At 44.4% G+C, this 12,906-nt stretch overlaps 2 protein-coding genes across 4 annotated transcripts; one reads left to right on the top strand and one right to left on the bottom strand.

The window, feature by feature from the left end:
- Positions 1-69: 69 nt before the first annotated feature.
- Positions 70-5,497, bottom strand: fam131c (family with sequence similarity 131 member C). 2 transcript variants are annotated; one of them, XM_061271322.1, is made up of 6 exons: positions 4,837-5,485; positions 3,873-3,925; positions 2,151-2,235; positions 890-1,120; positions 683-772; positions 70-344 (listed from the first exon to the last, which is right to left on the bottom strand). In XM_061271322.1, exons 1-6 carry the CDS (start codon positions 4,865-4,867, stop codon positions 70-72), a joined length of 765 nt encoding a protein of 254 aa, XP_061127306.1. In that variant the 5' UTR covers positions 4,868-5,485. The 2 variants fall into 2 exon arrangements, with proteins under 2 accessions (XP_061127306.1, XP_061127305.1); XM_061271321.1 differs by having other exon boundaries at positions 683-1,120; positions 4,837-5,497.
- Positions 5,498-6,763: 1,266 nt separating this feature from the next.
- zbtb17 (zinc finger and BTB domain containing 17) lies at positions 6,764-12,753 on the top strand. Of its 2 annotated transcripts, XM_061271318.1 has the most exons (15): positions 6,764-6,930; positions 7,786-8,035; positions 8,109-8,288; positions 8,380-8,670; positions 8,818-8,904; positions 8,975-9,201; positions 9,272-9,414; positions 9,481-9,781; positions 9,884-9,971; positions 10,356-10,472; positions 10,540-10,660; positions 11,045-11,175; positions 11,238-11,498; positions 11,628-11,717; positions 11,857-12,753. In XM_061271318.1, the coding sequence occupies exons 2-15, from the start codon at positions 7,831-7,833 to the stop codon at positions 12,255-12,257; spliced, it is 2,643 nt and encodes an 880-aa protein (XP_061127302.1). In that variant the 5' UTR covers positions 6,764-6,930; positions 7,786-7,830; the 3' UTR covers positions 12,258-12,753. The 2 variants fall into 2 exon arrangements, with proteins under 2 accessions (XP_061127302.1, XP_061127303.1); XM_061271319.1 differs by lacking the exon at positions 6,764-6,930 and having other exon boundaries at positions 7,795-8,046.
- The last annotated feature ends 153 nt before the right edge of the window (positions 12,754-12,906 follow it).

The raw sequence follows: 12,906 nt of genomic DNA, 5'->3' as shown, positions 1-12,906 counted from the left end.
GTGTCTCCAATTCCACCTCACAAGTCACTTGTACCTCTCGGCACCGCTGTGATTAGAATGTGAAGGTGTTTAATTATAAAACACATCATCCTCAGACAATGAGCTGCTGTCTATGTGTCGCACAGCAGCAGCAGCCTCGCCCGTGACTCCGCTGCATTTATCCTCGCTGGTGGAATTTTGGTCCTGCCGTTTAACGGAGGCCACGCTGGGCGGTTCTGGGGCGACCGGGCCGCCGAGCTGGCTGTCGCCGTGCGTCTCGGTGTGGATGCTGTGCAGGTACTGGGGCGTGGCCATGCTCGCGGCATCCGACAGGAAGTGAGACAACAGGTGGCTCCTTGATGCCCCTAATGAACGTGTCGGAAATGAACTTGATTTGTTCAAAAAAGATAAACGTATTTTGCGCTTGCTGATCTCGTGCTCAGACTCCGGCGAGTCCGTTACGCTTCCACCGTGTCACGTCTGATTTCAAAACTTTTCACCATTTTGGATTATTCCTTTGTTGCCATGACAGCAAATCAACATTCATGCACAAGAACCGAGATGGTGAGCATGAACGGGCAGTTTCTTCTCACATCGATCCCGAAATGGATTTTCCAACGACTTTTGTGTGCTCATTGTTGCCTCCTCTATAGAATGCAATAATTGCCAAGATTTTAATTCGCCAACAGACGTGACAACCAACCTTGCAAGCTCGTCGAAGGTTGCTCAAAGCAGTCGTTGGAGGACCAAAAACTCATAGCGGCCTCAGCCAAGGCAAACTGCTCCGCTACTCCTGCACACAAACATGTTTTTCTTTTTCTTTCCCCCGTGTGAGTCATTGTTCCTGAGAACTGTATTGATTGTGCTCGCCTGAGAACTTCCATTGAATTCCTTGTTGTGTCTGACTCACCGGCAGCAAAGCGAGCTTCCTTGATCTCATCCGTCATTTGAGAGTAAAATTGTTCATCTTCCTCAGGGCCCCAAGTTCCGCCTCCTTGCGCCCAGCCTCTGCTCCGACCGCCGCCCGCCCGGGCCTCGCCGCCGCCGCCTCCCCAGCCTTTCCACTCAATCAGGTGAGCAACTCGCCCTTGAGCCATAGCCGTGGGCTTGGTGATGTGCTCCTTTATGGTGGCCACCAGACCTAAATGGGGAGGGATACATCTTGATAAAGGGAATGAAATAAAGATGTGCAAGCAGAGGCAGGCTGCAAGCCTGCAAGCCTGCAAGCCTCCTCCACTGCCTGCTTCCACATTTGACATTCAGATGCACTCGGCATCCACCCGACCGGTAGACAAGACCTGATTCCAACAAGTTTGAGTCGTTCTGGCAATTCTGCAACGTCAATATTGACGGAATGTCTGTCAATCTCTCAATCTGTCACAGATGACGCGCTCTTCCCGTCACTCGGTTAGACTGCAGCGCATAATCAACCATTCCACATACTAAATAAATAGATGCCAGTCGAGATTCCACGTTGAATATGGACTCTGATTTATTTATTTAATAATTATTCCTTGGACAGCTGTTTAACGTGGACTCCCATCGTGGTTTCAAAAAAAAAAGGCAAGCAATTGGCCTGTCACTCCACAGAAATTTGCGGATGAAATGGACGGTCCCGTCAATCTTATGATGTCATCAGTCAGTTAACAACATGGGCACAAGTGGGATTATTTTGGCCAAAACAAAAATGACCACTCCAGATATTGACCAAACTTCACAATATTACTCCCTTTCCTCATTCAAACTTCAATGTGAAATCTCTTAGAATTTTTTTTTTTTTAAATCATGTCATCAAAAATCCTGTTCTAGTTATGTACATACTTTAATTAATCACAGTAAGTCATGTGATCAAAAATCCTGTTCTAGTTCTGTACATACTTTAATTAATCACAGTAAATGATGTGTAAAAAAAAATCTATTTTGCTTTTAAATCGCTGTAACTCCGTTTGAAACCAATTTTTTCAGTGATTAAAAAGTACATGATGAAAAGAGGGATGCAGCTGGGCATCATACTTGAATGTTTAATGGTCCACTTTTCTTTGAAAAGTCTGCATACAGCACAGAAGAGACAGATAACCTTCCAATGTCACTAATATCGTTTCCCACATTTGTGCATTCATGGTGAAGCTCATCTTGTTTTTGTGTGTTGACAAATGCGCACGCCATCTCACCTAACAAAGAGGACGTGGCAAGCTCGCCAATGTTGTAATGGTTGCTTTTCTCTGCTGCTTGGCCGTTTGATGGAGCCTGCTCATCCTGCACACCAACATCATATTTTCATTACAGCATTTGAGGAAAAGAAAACGAAATATTTCAGTTGAAAAGCGTGCATAGGGTTTGTCAATGAAAACAAAATAACATCATTGGAAATGTGGGATCACTTTCAGATGGAATCACCGTTTTTTCCCATGTATAATGCGCCCCCATGTATAATACGCACCCTAAAAGTGGCATGTTGATGCTGGAAAAAAGCCTGTACCCATGTATAATACGCACCCAAATTTTGACTCCTACTTAAGTCCGTAAACGGAAAATGATTTCAGAAAAAAAGATCATCTTTGGGAACAACCGGATGTTATTCTGCCGGTCAGTATCACTGCGCATGCGCTAGCAAACTCGATAGCGAAGAAATGTTTCGGATTTGCGTAGGGTACATTGTGACAGCAAACAAGCAGGTGATCTAGCAAGCGTCTGATACGAGAGCATTGTGTTCGAAGTGAACAGCAGAGAAGAAAGCGCATCTGTAATGGCGGCCTCCGTATGATATCCGGATTTAAAAAAATAAAATAAAAAATAAAAATAATTTTTTTTTAAAAATTTTATGTACCCATGTATAATGCGCACCCCAGATTTTAGGACAATAAATTAGTTAAATTTTGCGCATTATACATGGAAAAAAACGGTAGCTATTTCGCTAGCTAGCTGAAACTGTTTTTGTTTTTATAAATGTAATAGGCGTTAAAAAGCACCTTTTGGTTTATCTTTGAACGTTGTCACTTTTTGTCATTGATGGTTATCAGTAAATGTTATTATCAGCAATTGATAATAATCAGTCATGGTGTGTTTTGTTTGGTATTTCATCTGAACGTCGAGCGCATTACAACGCTCCTCTTGTATTCAAAATAATAACGGGAAAGATTGATGGCTATGGTGGAAAAAAAAAATGCAATCAAAGGGGGTTTTGTCAAACGCATGAAATGTTCCCAGCAAAGTAGCTGTGGTCAATACTGACGAGGAGACGGCAATTCTTTTCTCTGGCCCCATTTTCATTCACCTGTTTACAACATGCTGAGAATAAAATCGATTTTTTTTTCAATTGGCAGAGAATGAGGAAAAGGGCAAAAGTATCTGGACACCTTTTTTGAAGACTGGAATTATCTTTGGCATTTTCTCAAGTGTGACGCAAGAGCAGATTGAATCTGTTGAGACTCACAATCTGTTGAGAATCACGCTTACCTCACACTTGTTATGAAATGAAGACTTATTGTTTGCAACTTTCAAACCTACATTTAGAAGTAGAACTGGAGTGGATTAAAAGTCTACACACCCCGATTCAAATGCCAGGTTTCCGTACTATAAAAACAGAGACTACCATGATTGTTATGAAAAGAGAAGAAATATTTTCAGGTGGGGAAATATAGATAAACAACTGATATTATGTGCTTGCATAAGTGTGCACACCCGCTTAAATCTGGGCATGTAGCTGAGTTCAATCATACAAATTCATGTTAAAGAGTGCCACAGATTAACATCAAGTAAAGTTCAGCTGTTCTAGTAGGAATTTTTCAAAACAGAAGTAAATTTAGATTTTTTTCTGGTTTCAAGACAACATACACTATTAGTTTTCTGATACATAATAAAAAGAGTGACCTCTGGGGTGCGGGTTGACTCACCTTGGTGGAGATTGGAGGATGACCCTCGTGTAGCACTGTCAGGGGATAGAGCTCTGTGGACGAAGCACACGCTAATTACACGTCTACTGTCTGAGTGCTCATGTGTGTTTCTAAACAGCGCTCAGGCCATTCCTAACTATTACTTCCTTTATTTTTCCAGCCAAAGGTCAAGCAAAGTGATTTCCCAAACATCCCTTGGACTGAATCCTTTTACCAAGATCATTTTGTAAGCAAGGCTCATTGAATGACAAGAGGAAATGACAATTAACATCCTTGAGAAGGTCAGTGGACACACACTTTGGGTTTCCCCCTGAGAGGTAGCGTCAAGACAATTGGCTGTTGCTATGGAAACACTACAGCAACAGGAGGCGAGTGATACCCTTCCATTTACTTAAGTCACTAGAGCGGGAAAAAACTCACACACACACACAAGCACACACCCCTGATTTGCATTACAGATTCAGAAAGAAAATATTGCATTTGATAAGACTTTGATTTCATCTAAGAATGTCAACTCACTTCAGCAACTCATTCATTTTGAAGTTTTCCAAGGCGCTGAGTGAGCATTTCCATGTTAACATCACCTCATAGAATACAAATCACGAGAGGCATTTTCAATGGCTTAGTCCTATCAGGATTTAGTTCTGATCCAAATAAAGCATGGCTGCTCCCGGACTCATGCGGTAATAGCTAGATGATGAAGATAAGTTTTCTTTTTTTTTTCCTAGATGAATTTGTGCTTCAGACTCCTCATTTGTTGGATGGAATTAGGTCATGATTGTATTTTTATTTGTTTGGGGTATTTTTAGGGTCTGCCGCTTCGTGCCCTTGACATGTCACTCACTCTCGCAAGCACCAAAAGATCAGAGTAACTTTCAGACTTGCGGTCATAAGCACACGCACACACACATCTCGACATTGACCTTTGTGACACACATTCACAAACGCACATCTCGAGACTGACCTTTGTGACTTTTACAGAGGCAGCAACCCATGATGTGTGTGGAAAGCCTGCAGGCGGTTATCTGGTGCTCATGGTGGCTAGAAGATGACGAGGGAGGGCAGCTGGCAAACAGGGAGGAAGGAAGAGACAGAAGGAGAGCGAGAGAGCGGGAGCAGAGAGAGAGAGAGAGCAGAAAATGGGGAGAAAGTATGAATGCATGTTTGCTGACGTCTCCAATGAACCCCCTCCCCTCTCTCTTTTTCCTGCTCTCTCAAATGTGTGAGGGGAAAAATCCAGTCTGGGGATGATTAGAATGATAGTGGCAAGAAGGATATAGTTTTTGATTGGAATTATTTAAATTTGGTTCAGATTAGAATTACCATGCATATTAGGCACATGTGCTTCTGCTTCATGATCACTCAGTTGGAATCGAGGCTTGTGTTCAGTGGGTACGTCGCCTTGATCCAACATAGCAAAAACATGCATGTCTTTTTATTTTTATTTTAGTTGGACTCTAGTTGTCGAGGTGAAGCAATTGAAAACATTTGCAATGCTGACCTGGCCGGAGACAGCAGAGTGGTACAAAGCAGAATATAAACAAATAACACCATCATGTGAACTAGTTAAATACTTGGTGCAATATACGATATTATATCACGGCATTTAATGACAAAGACACCATGAAAACACGCAACCATGTATACATCATCCATTACTAACTTTTTAAACTGATCTTTAAATGAATGTGATGAGGTTTATTATTTTGTATAGTGGCGGAAGGGCGCATGGTGAGCAGAGTGATAAGCTCTTATAAACATAGACTACTTCATTGTCTCCACCATTTATTTTCACTCCAACTTCACAGAAATTAGTGAGAATGTTTGTTGGGCTTGGTAATTGACGCCCAAAGTTAGCTGGGAGAGGCTCCGGCTCATTTTGACCTTGACAAGTATAATTCAGAGTAACTTTAATGTATTGACTGCAATTACTGAATCATAATCACAATTATTTTCGATTTAATTAAATAATACTTTCTGGCCCATTTAAGGAAAATTGGAAAATAAACTGTACAGAAAATAACGAATGACCATTTCCAGCATGCCAATGTGAACAATGGTTGGAATCACTGCTGTAGTGTGTGTGTGTGTTTGTGCATAGGTATGAAGTAAAAAACGAATACATTTCTCAACTTGTCACACAGGTACACTCTACAACACACCTGTGGGTCTTTTTAGGGAAACTAAACGCTTGCATTACTACCAGCAACAGCACTCTCGCCTCCCATTATTAGATGAGAAGTCTGTTCCCATAGTAACCAAGCTTCCCCCCCACCTTGCGACATCGGATCTTACAAAGATGTATGTAAAGGTGTGTTACATAATAATCGGGATTGTGGTGTTGATGAAAAAGGGCTAAAGGGATTTTTCAGTTCATAAGAGGGAAAGAAAATGCTTTGTCGGGATATTTTGCAACTTTATTCTGGTCTTCCCAACAACAACAAAAATCGTTGCCGCTAGTGAAATAAAAAAACAAAAAACATCAGGACATTTCTCGTTTAGTCCGTAATTTATAGCAGTTATAATTCTAGATCAATAGATGACAGATAGGCACTAAAATATTTTGAAAGAAGTATTTTTGCATTGAATGCATTTTCATTTCATCAACAACGAAATCATGGAATCTGCTAAATGTCTAGTTTTATCTCTGCTGTATTGAATATTCTGTACTTAGTATCTTTTTTTTGCCGGTACTTAAAATTGAAGTTCAAGCAACTGAGTTTGAGCACAGCCAAGCGGTCAAATACCGCAACTGCAAATATTTCCCACTGCGCATGCTCGTGAAAACACATCGAGCAGCTGAGTTTGAGCACAGCCACGCGGTCAAACACAGCAACTACAAATGTCTTCCACTGCGCATGCTCGTGAAAACACATCCGACTGGTCTCTATCAATCGATCAGCGAGAGGAAGATGGCGCTCAACCAAGTCAACAGCACAGGACCGATCCCCGAAAAACTCGATCGGGTCCATTACTAAAATCAACTTTTCCTGGTAGTAGCCGAGCCGCAGGTTCGAGGACGCATCAAAGGAGCGAGCCTAAACACGCGATTCCGGTGGTAGGTAGAATACGGCGGGGCTCGAGGGCATTTAGGAACAGCTACCGAGCCAGCTTTGAAAATAACAACAAGCGTCCGCCATCTTGTCTGTGCCGTACGATCTCCTCGCTAGGCATACTAAATGCATCCCTGATAACACGACAACGAGGATCGTAGAGCGACATTGTAATCGATTGATTGTACTGTCGAGCCTTCGTCGCCGAAAAGACCGAAAACGTTGAAATGAGTCATTCGCTGTGCATGTAATGCAAGCAGTTGTTTTGAATGGCCTCTCTAAATCCTCCGGTAGCTGAAACGTGAATGTCGAACCGGGATCAGATTGTATTCAGCCAATCGTTTTGGAGAAAATGGATCAATGAGACGTTTCATTTTCATCCAGTAGCGTGACACGACTGTCAGCAAACATAATCATTCACAATAGTATTGGGGATTAAAGCTGAAGCCCATGAATATACATGAAGGTCGATAACTGGTGAGATTTAAGTATTCAGGTTGCCAAAGCTTTCTTTACCCTTGAGACTTTGTCCTTTGAACCAGTTTGATTTAAAAAAGAAAAAAAAAAAAAAAAAAAGAAACCCCACACAAAAGACATTGACAGTCACATTAACATTTAGATGAGTTCTTCAGAACATTAAACATCAAACAAGAAACCATTTCGTTCCACCCATTCCCACTTTTCGAATAAGAAATTGGAACCATGTCTTTGTGCAATTGAAAATAAATACATTCATGTTCTCTCCCATCAATAAGCTGATTGATTTCAATCTGACTTGTTATTGAGAGTCTAGGGCTGGTTTCAGTTTTGTCATTTCTTATCATTATTAATAACTAAATGACGTAACGTTCCGCCCTCAGAATCTGCGGTCAGCTTCTTGCTCATCCAAAAAGCCTTGAAGGACAATGGAGTTCCCCTGGCACAGTGGGAAGGTTCTGGAGCAGTTCAACAACCAGCGCAAGCAGGGTTTGTTGTGTGACTGCACATTTGTTGTGGATGGAGTGGACTTCAAGGCCCACAAATGCGTGCTGGCAGCCTGCAGCGTCTACTTCCGCACGCTCTTCCTGGAACAGAAGGATGTGGTGCATCTGGACATCAGCAATGCTGCAGGTTGTCACGGGGTGCGTTGTTCCACTTTCTTTGCAATTGCAGCCTTTTTCTAAAGTGCTTTCTACCCGTGCAGGTTTGGCCCAGGTCCTGGAATTCATGTACACAGCCAAGCTGAGTTTAACTCCTGAAAACTTGGAGGACGTGATGGGCGTTGCCAATTTCCTACAAATGCAAGAGATTGTAAACGCTTGCTCCTTGTACCAGTCGGTGGCCGACCCGGCTCCATCCCATATCATACTCGATGTTGCTGAAGGTGGGTCCAGTCTTGGTGAAGGATTCGAGGTGATGTGGGAAATTTTGAGAAGACACTTGAATTATTTTTATTTATTTTTTCTTTGTACAAGGAGAAAAAATATGCGAAAGCCCGCCGACAGAGGATGGTGAAAATGACCTGGCTGAGGTGCCATTAGAGGCAGAGCAGAGTTCTTCCACAACAACCACGGAAGACAACAACAAGCTAACAGATGGCCAGGACCAAACTGAGCTCCCTTTGAAAACACAGAAGACAGACACAACCAAAAGTAGTGCCACACAAAAGGAAGCGTTTGTGAAGAACGAGGAGGAGGATAGTGACGCTGCACAAGACGCTACATCGACTTTTCAGGATGACCCTTCTGACGTAGACTACGCCCCCAGTAAGTTCCTGATGAGGAAATGCTATGAATAATTACGCGGTGGCTTTTTTTTTTTATCGAGGGAAGATTCTGAAATGTCACTGTTAGGCTGGATTTGTCAAAGCAGTTCCAAAAATGTCTCTGATGTTTGTTTTTTTGGATTTCTAGGTGCACCCATCAAATCAGTAACCACCCCGATTTTTACCAATTCCCGTGGGAGGCGAATTAGGAAACCTCGACGAAACTTCCCTCATGGTGAGCCGTCAGTGTTTCGCATCTTTGCCGTCGCAATCGTTCAGCTTCACTTGTCCTTTATACAACACAGACGACAAAGGCATAAAAACGGAAGCAGAGAAAAGCACGACGACACCGGGCGAGAACGATGAACGTGAGGAGGTTGGCGAAGAAGACAAGACCGCCGAGGCGCACTCGGACAACAGTCAGTCCAAGGGGGACGGAGGCAACGACGCAGACGAGAGAGCGGCCCACTGCAGCGCTATCAGCGGCCGATCCGAATCGAAGCCGTACAGCTCCATGACGCACAAATGCGAGGTGAGAGGCGCCCGTGTCACACAATACAACAATGTCCCCCGTATGCATACGTTGCGTTCTTCTTTAAAAGGACTGCGGGAAGAAATTCACGCATACTGGCAATTTTAAGAGACACGTGCGCATCCACACGGGGGAGAAACCCTTCGCCTGTCGAGACTGCAACAAGGCTTTCTCCGATGCGGCGGCTTGCAAAGCTCATGAGAAAACGCACAGGTGGGCTTGAACTTTCCGTCTCCTGAGCTCCGAGTAAGCATCCTTCCCCCCCCCCCCCCATCACAGCCCCCTGAAACCATTCTGCTGCTCAATCTGCGGGAAGAGCTACCGTCAGATCAGCCTGCTCAACCTGCACCGCAAGCGGCACACGGGCGAGGCGCGCTACAGCTGCGAGTCGTGCGACAAGCTCTTCACCACCTCGGGGAACCTGAAGCGCCACCGCCTGGTGCACAGCGGTCTGAAGCCGTACCACTGCCAATACTGCGACAAGGCTTTCTCGGACCCCACCGCCAAGATGCGACACTTGGAGACGCACGACGCCAACAAGGGCAACAAGTGTCCGCACTGCGACAAACGCTTCAATCAGGTCACGTGGACGCTGTCATTGACCGCTATGAAATTGCTGAGTCATTGTTTCAATCAGAGATGTTACGAATGGGCGCGGTAACTTTGTTTGTGGTCTGTTCAGCCCGGAAACCTGAAGGCCCACTTAAAAATCCACATCGCCGACGGGCCCCTGAAATGCAGAGAATGCGGCAAACAATTCACCACCTCAGGTAAGAAAGCGCTTTGTTTTCCCGCTCTGTCTCAATTGACCCAAATGTATTTTTGCCACGGGCTTGGCTTTTAAATAAAATATGAAGGATAGCCGTTGGTAAAACGTTGCTGTGAAAGTGGGGAAAATAGGACAACATTATTCAGCACACAAATATTTGAGACATTTTAGCGAGCGTCATCAAGTTCGGCAGGCATGATTTACTTTGGCGGACCGCATCAAACGATGTGGCGGTCCAAATCTGGCCCCCTGGCCTTTATTTGAACACCTGTGTATTCAGGGATCTTTTTTTTTTTTTTTCCACATGGACTATTGTTACTGCGTCAAAAGGACTTGAAAAACATTTCTATTGTACATTCCGTAATTTTGCGTGTGTATCAATCAGGGAATCTGAAGCGCCATTCACGGGTGCACAGTGGCGAGAAACCGTACGTCTGTACACACTGCCAAAGAGCCTTCAGTGATCCTGGAGCTCTGCAGCGCCATGAGCGCATCCACACAGGTAGAATTATTGCAAGGCAAAACCTTTGCCGTCCTCCAGCCTTGACTGAATGCCGTCCGTCTGACAGGAGAGAAGCCTTGCGTGTGTCCCACCTGTGGCAAAGCCTTCACCCAGGCCAGCTCCCTCATTGCACATGTCCGCCAGCACACCGGAGAGAAACCTTACGTGTGTGATCGTTGTGGGAAAAGGTAGGGATGTTCCGGACCACTTTTTTGACACTATTGTGAGCTTTAATGTCGCCACGATCCATTTAATCGATGACATCAAAAGGATGCTAATCACAATATTTGCATCTAAATGAGCACGTAAGAGGATTGACATGGATATGATTACATTAGATCAATGTTTCCTCAGCCATTTAGTTCCTGATGCTAAAAAGGCCACAAGAGGGCTCCTTGGTATTGGCGACTGGTATCATCCGCCATTGCAAATACCCCATACCCTGAAATAGATCCAATATCGATGCCTGTCATCGATACTCGCCTATCTCTTGTCAGTAAAGGTCAGTCATGAATCTATAATGAACACAAAGTGACTTATAATGTACTGCGTCTTTCGTCTCTTCCTGGTAGGTTTGTACAGTCCAGTCAACTGGCCAACCACATTCGCCACCACGACAACGTCCGCCCTCACCAGTGTCAAATGTGCAATAAGTCATTTGTCAACGTGGGCGACCTTTCCAAGCACGTCATCGTTCACACAGGTAACGCGTGCCAGCTTCCCGTTGTCGATGTTTTTCCCACTTGACCGTCGACTTCCTTTCAGGAGAGAAGCCCTTCCTGTGCGACAAATGCGGCAGAGGCTTCAATCGCGTCGACAATCTGCGCTCTCACATCAAAACCGTCCACCGCGGCAAGGCCGGCATAAAGCGGCGGCGGCGGCCCGGCAACGGTAGCGATGAGGAGATGGACGGCTGCGTCGAGGCATCCACCTCAGACGGCGAGCTCAACATTGTCACCGTCTCGGAGAACATTGTTACCCTGGCGACGGAAGCCCTGGCGGCCAGCACTGTGGCTCAGCTAACAGGTTAGCCGTTTGTATTTCGGCGTATTTGTATTTTGCACAAAGCCTTGACGTAGACAAAACATATTCAAACCTATAGGCAATGTCAAAAGTTTTGAGTGAACTCCAAAATGTTTGTTGACGCGTTCGCAGTGTTACCAGTGGACGCATCCGTGTGTGCCGACGCGACGGAAGCTTTGAAAGCGGAAATTACCAAGGCAGTTGAGAAAGTGCAGGAAGCAGGTGAGACTGAAACAGGCTGGATGGATAGTGTAAGAACTCATTTCAAACTCACTTCACAACAGCAACACTTGGGCAAAAGACTTCAAATAATATAATATAATGGCTCCTTTTTTGCTCCCACCCCCCCTTCTGTTTTTAGACCCCAACACACAGATACTTTATGCCTGCGATTCATGCGGGGATAAATTCCTGGATGCTAACTCGCTAGCCCAGCACGTCCGCATTCACACAGCCCAGGCCTTGGTCATGTTTCAAGCCGACTCTGACTTCTACCAGTACACTGCAGTCAGCGGCGCCGAGGGGGACGGCGCCGCAACGTGGCAGACGGCATCCGAGCAGGTGATCCAGGAAGGGGAGCTCATTTTCCGTGGCCAAGATGGAGACGGGAATTTAGAAGAGGGCGTGATTGAGGAGCCGCAAGGGGAAGACGGACTGCTCGATGGGAAGAAGGGGGACGGCGGGCAGATGGAGATGCTGGCTGAGCTCCAGACGGATCGAAAAGTGGAAGGAGAGCTCATCGTGTGTGAGGTTCAGGTGTAGTCATTGTTCTTTTTAAAGGTTCCCACTCAAGCTGTGTTAGCATTTCAAAACACCTTCCAGTGGACGCAATACTTTGGAAGGTAGGCGTTGACGGTGTATACCATTCCAACACTTTACATAACCTTTATTTTTTGCATTGTATTGCTGAACAGTGCATCGTCGATTATGGAAAAAAAGAACATTATGAGCTGTTGTTTGTCACCATTGGATATGTACATTTTCCTTGAAGAAATTATTTTATGTATTAAGTATTTTCCTAGAAAGATTTGTTTGAGCACAGTATACTTATTTTGTCTTTCAAGTCTTACAGTGGTATTAAATATGATCACTTTTACGTTTGTTTTTTTAAGGACAGTTTAAAATGCATTGCATTAAAATTGTCCCAAATTGCATCGTCAAAGTTTACGTTGTGGAGTTCCCCTTTTTCAAATGTAAAATGGTGGCCATATATATACAATTAGAATAAGTTGAATTAAAGGCAATTAATGAATGGCGAGTGATGGTGTTGTTGTGGAATGATTGGTTGTATTACTAATTTGACAGTAGCTTTCGCAGGTGAGCAGTTTTCAGGATCCATTGAGTGACCATTTTGCCAAACGTATCTTTATGTCCACACGCGGAAAAATTGAGTCTGAGGGTGAAACCATAG

Source organism: Syngnathus typhle, linkage group LG2 (genome assembly GCF_033458585.1).
Source record: "Syngnathus typhle isolate RoL2023-S1 ecotype Sweden linkage group LG2, RoL_Styp_1.0, whole genome shotgun sequence".
NCBI lineage: Eukaryota > Metazoa > Chordata > Actinopteri > Syngnathiformes > Syngnathidae > Syngnathus > Syngnathus typhle.
The sequence above is the reverse complement of the archived record's forward strand: the minus strand, read 5'-3'. Positions and strand labels throughout refer to the sequence as shown.

Coding starts and splice junctions, on each gene's coding strand:
- fam131c (XM_061271321.1), bottom strand. CDS start 4,867: ATGGGTTGCTGCCTCTGTAAAAGTCACAAAG. Junction 3,926..4,836: donor CCTCTGTAAAAGTCACAAAG/GTCAGTCTCGAG, acceptor CTTCGTCCACAG/AGCTCTATCCCCTGACAGTG. Junction 2,236..3,872: donor ATCCTCCAATCTCCACCAAG/GTGAGTCAACCC, acceptor GTTGGTGTGCAG/GATGAGCAGGCTCCATCAAA.
- zbtb17 (XM_061271318.1), top strand. CDS start 7,831: ATGGAGTTCCCCTGGCACAGTGGGAAGGTTCTGGAGCAGTTCAACAAC. Junction 9,782..9,883: donor GCGACAAACGCTTCAATCAG/GTCACGTGGACG, acceptor TGGTCTGTTCAG/CCCGGAAACCTGAAGGCCCA. Junction 10,661..11,044: donor TGTGATCGTTGTGGGAAAAG/GTAGGGATGTTC, acceptor TCTTCCTGGTAG/GTTTGTACAGTCCAGTCAAC.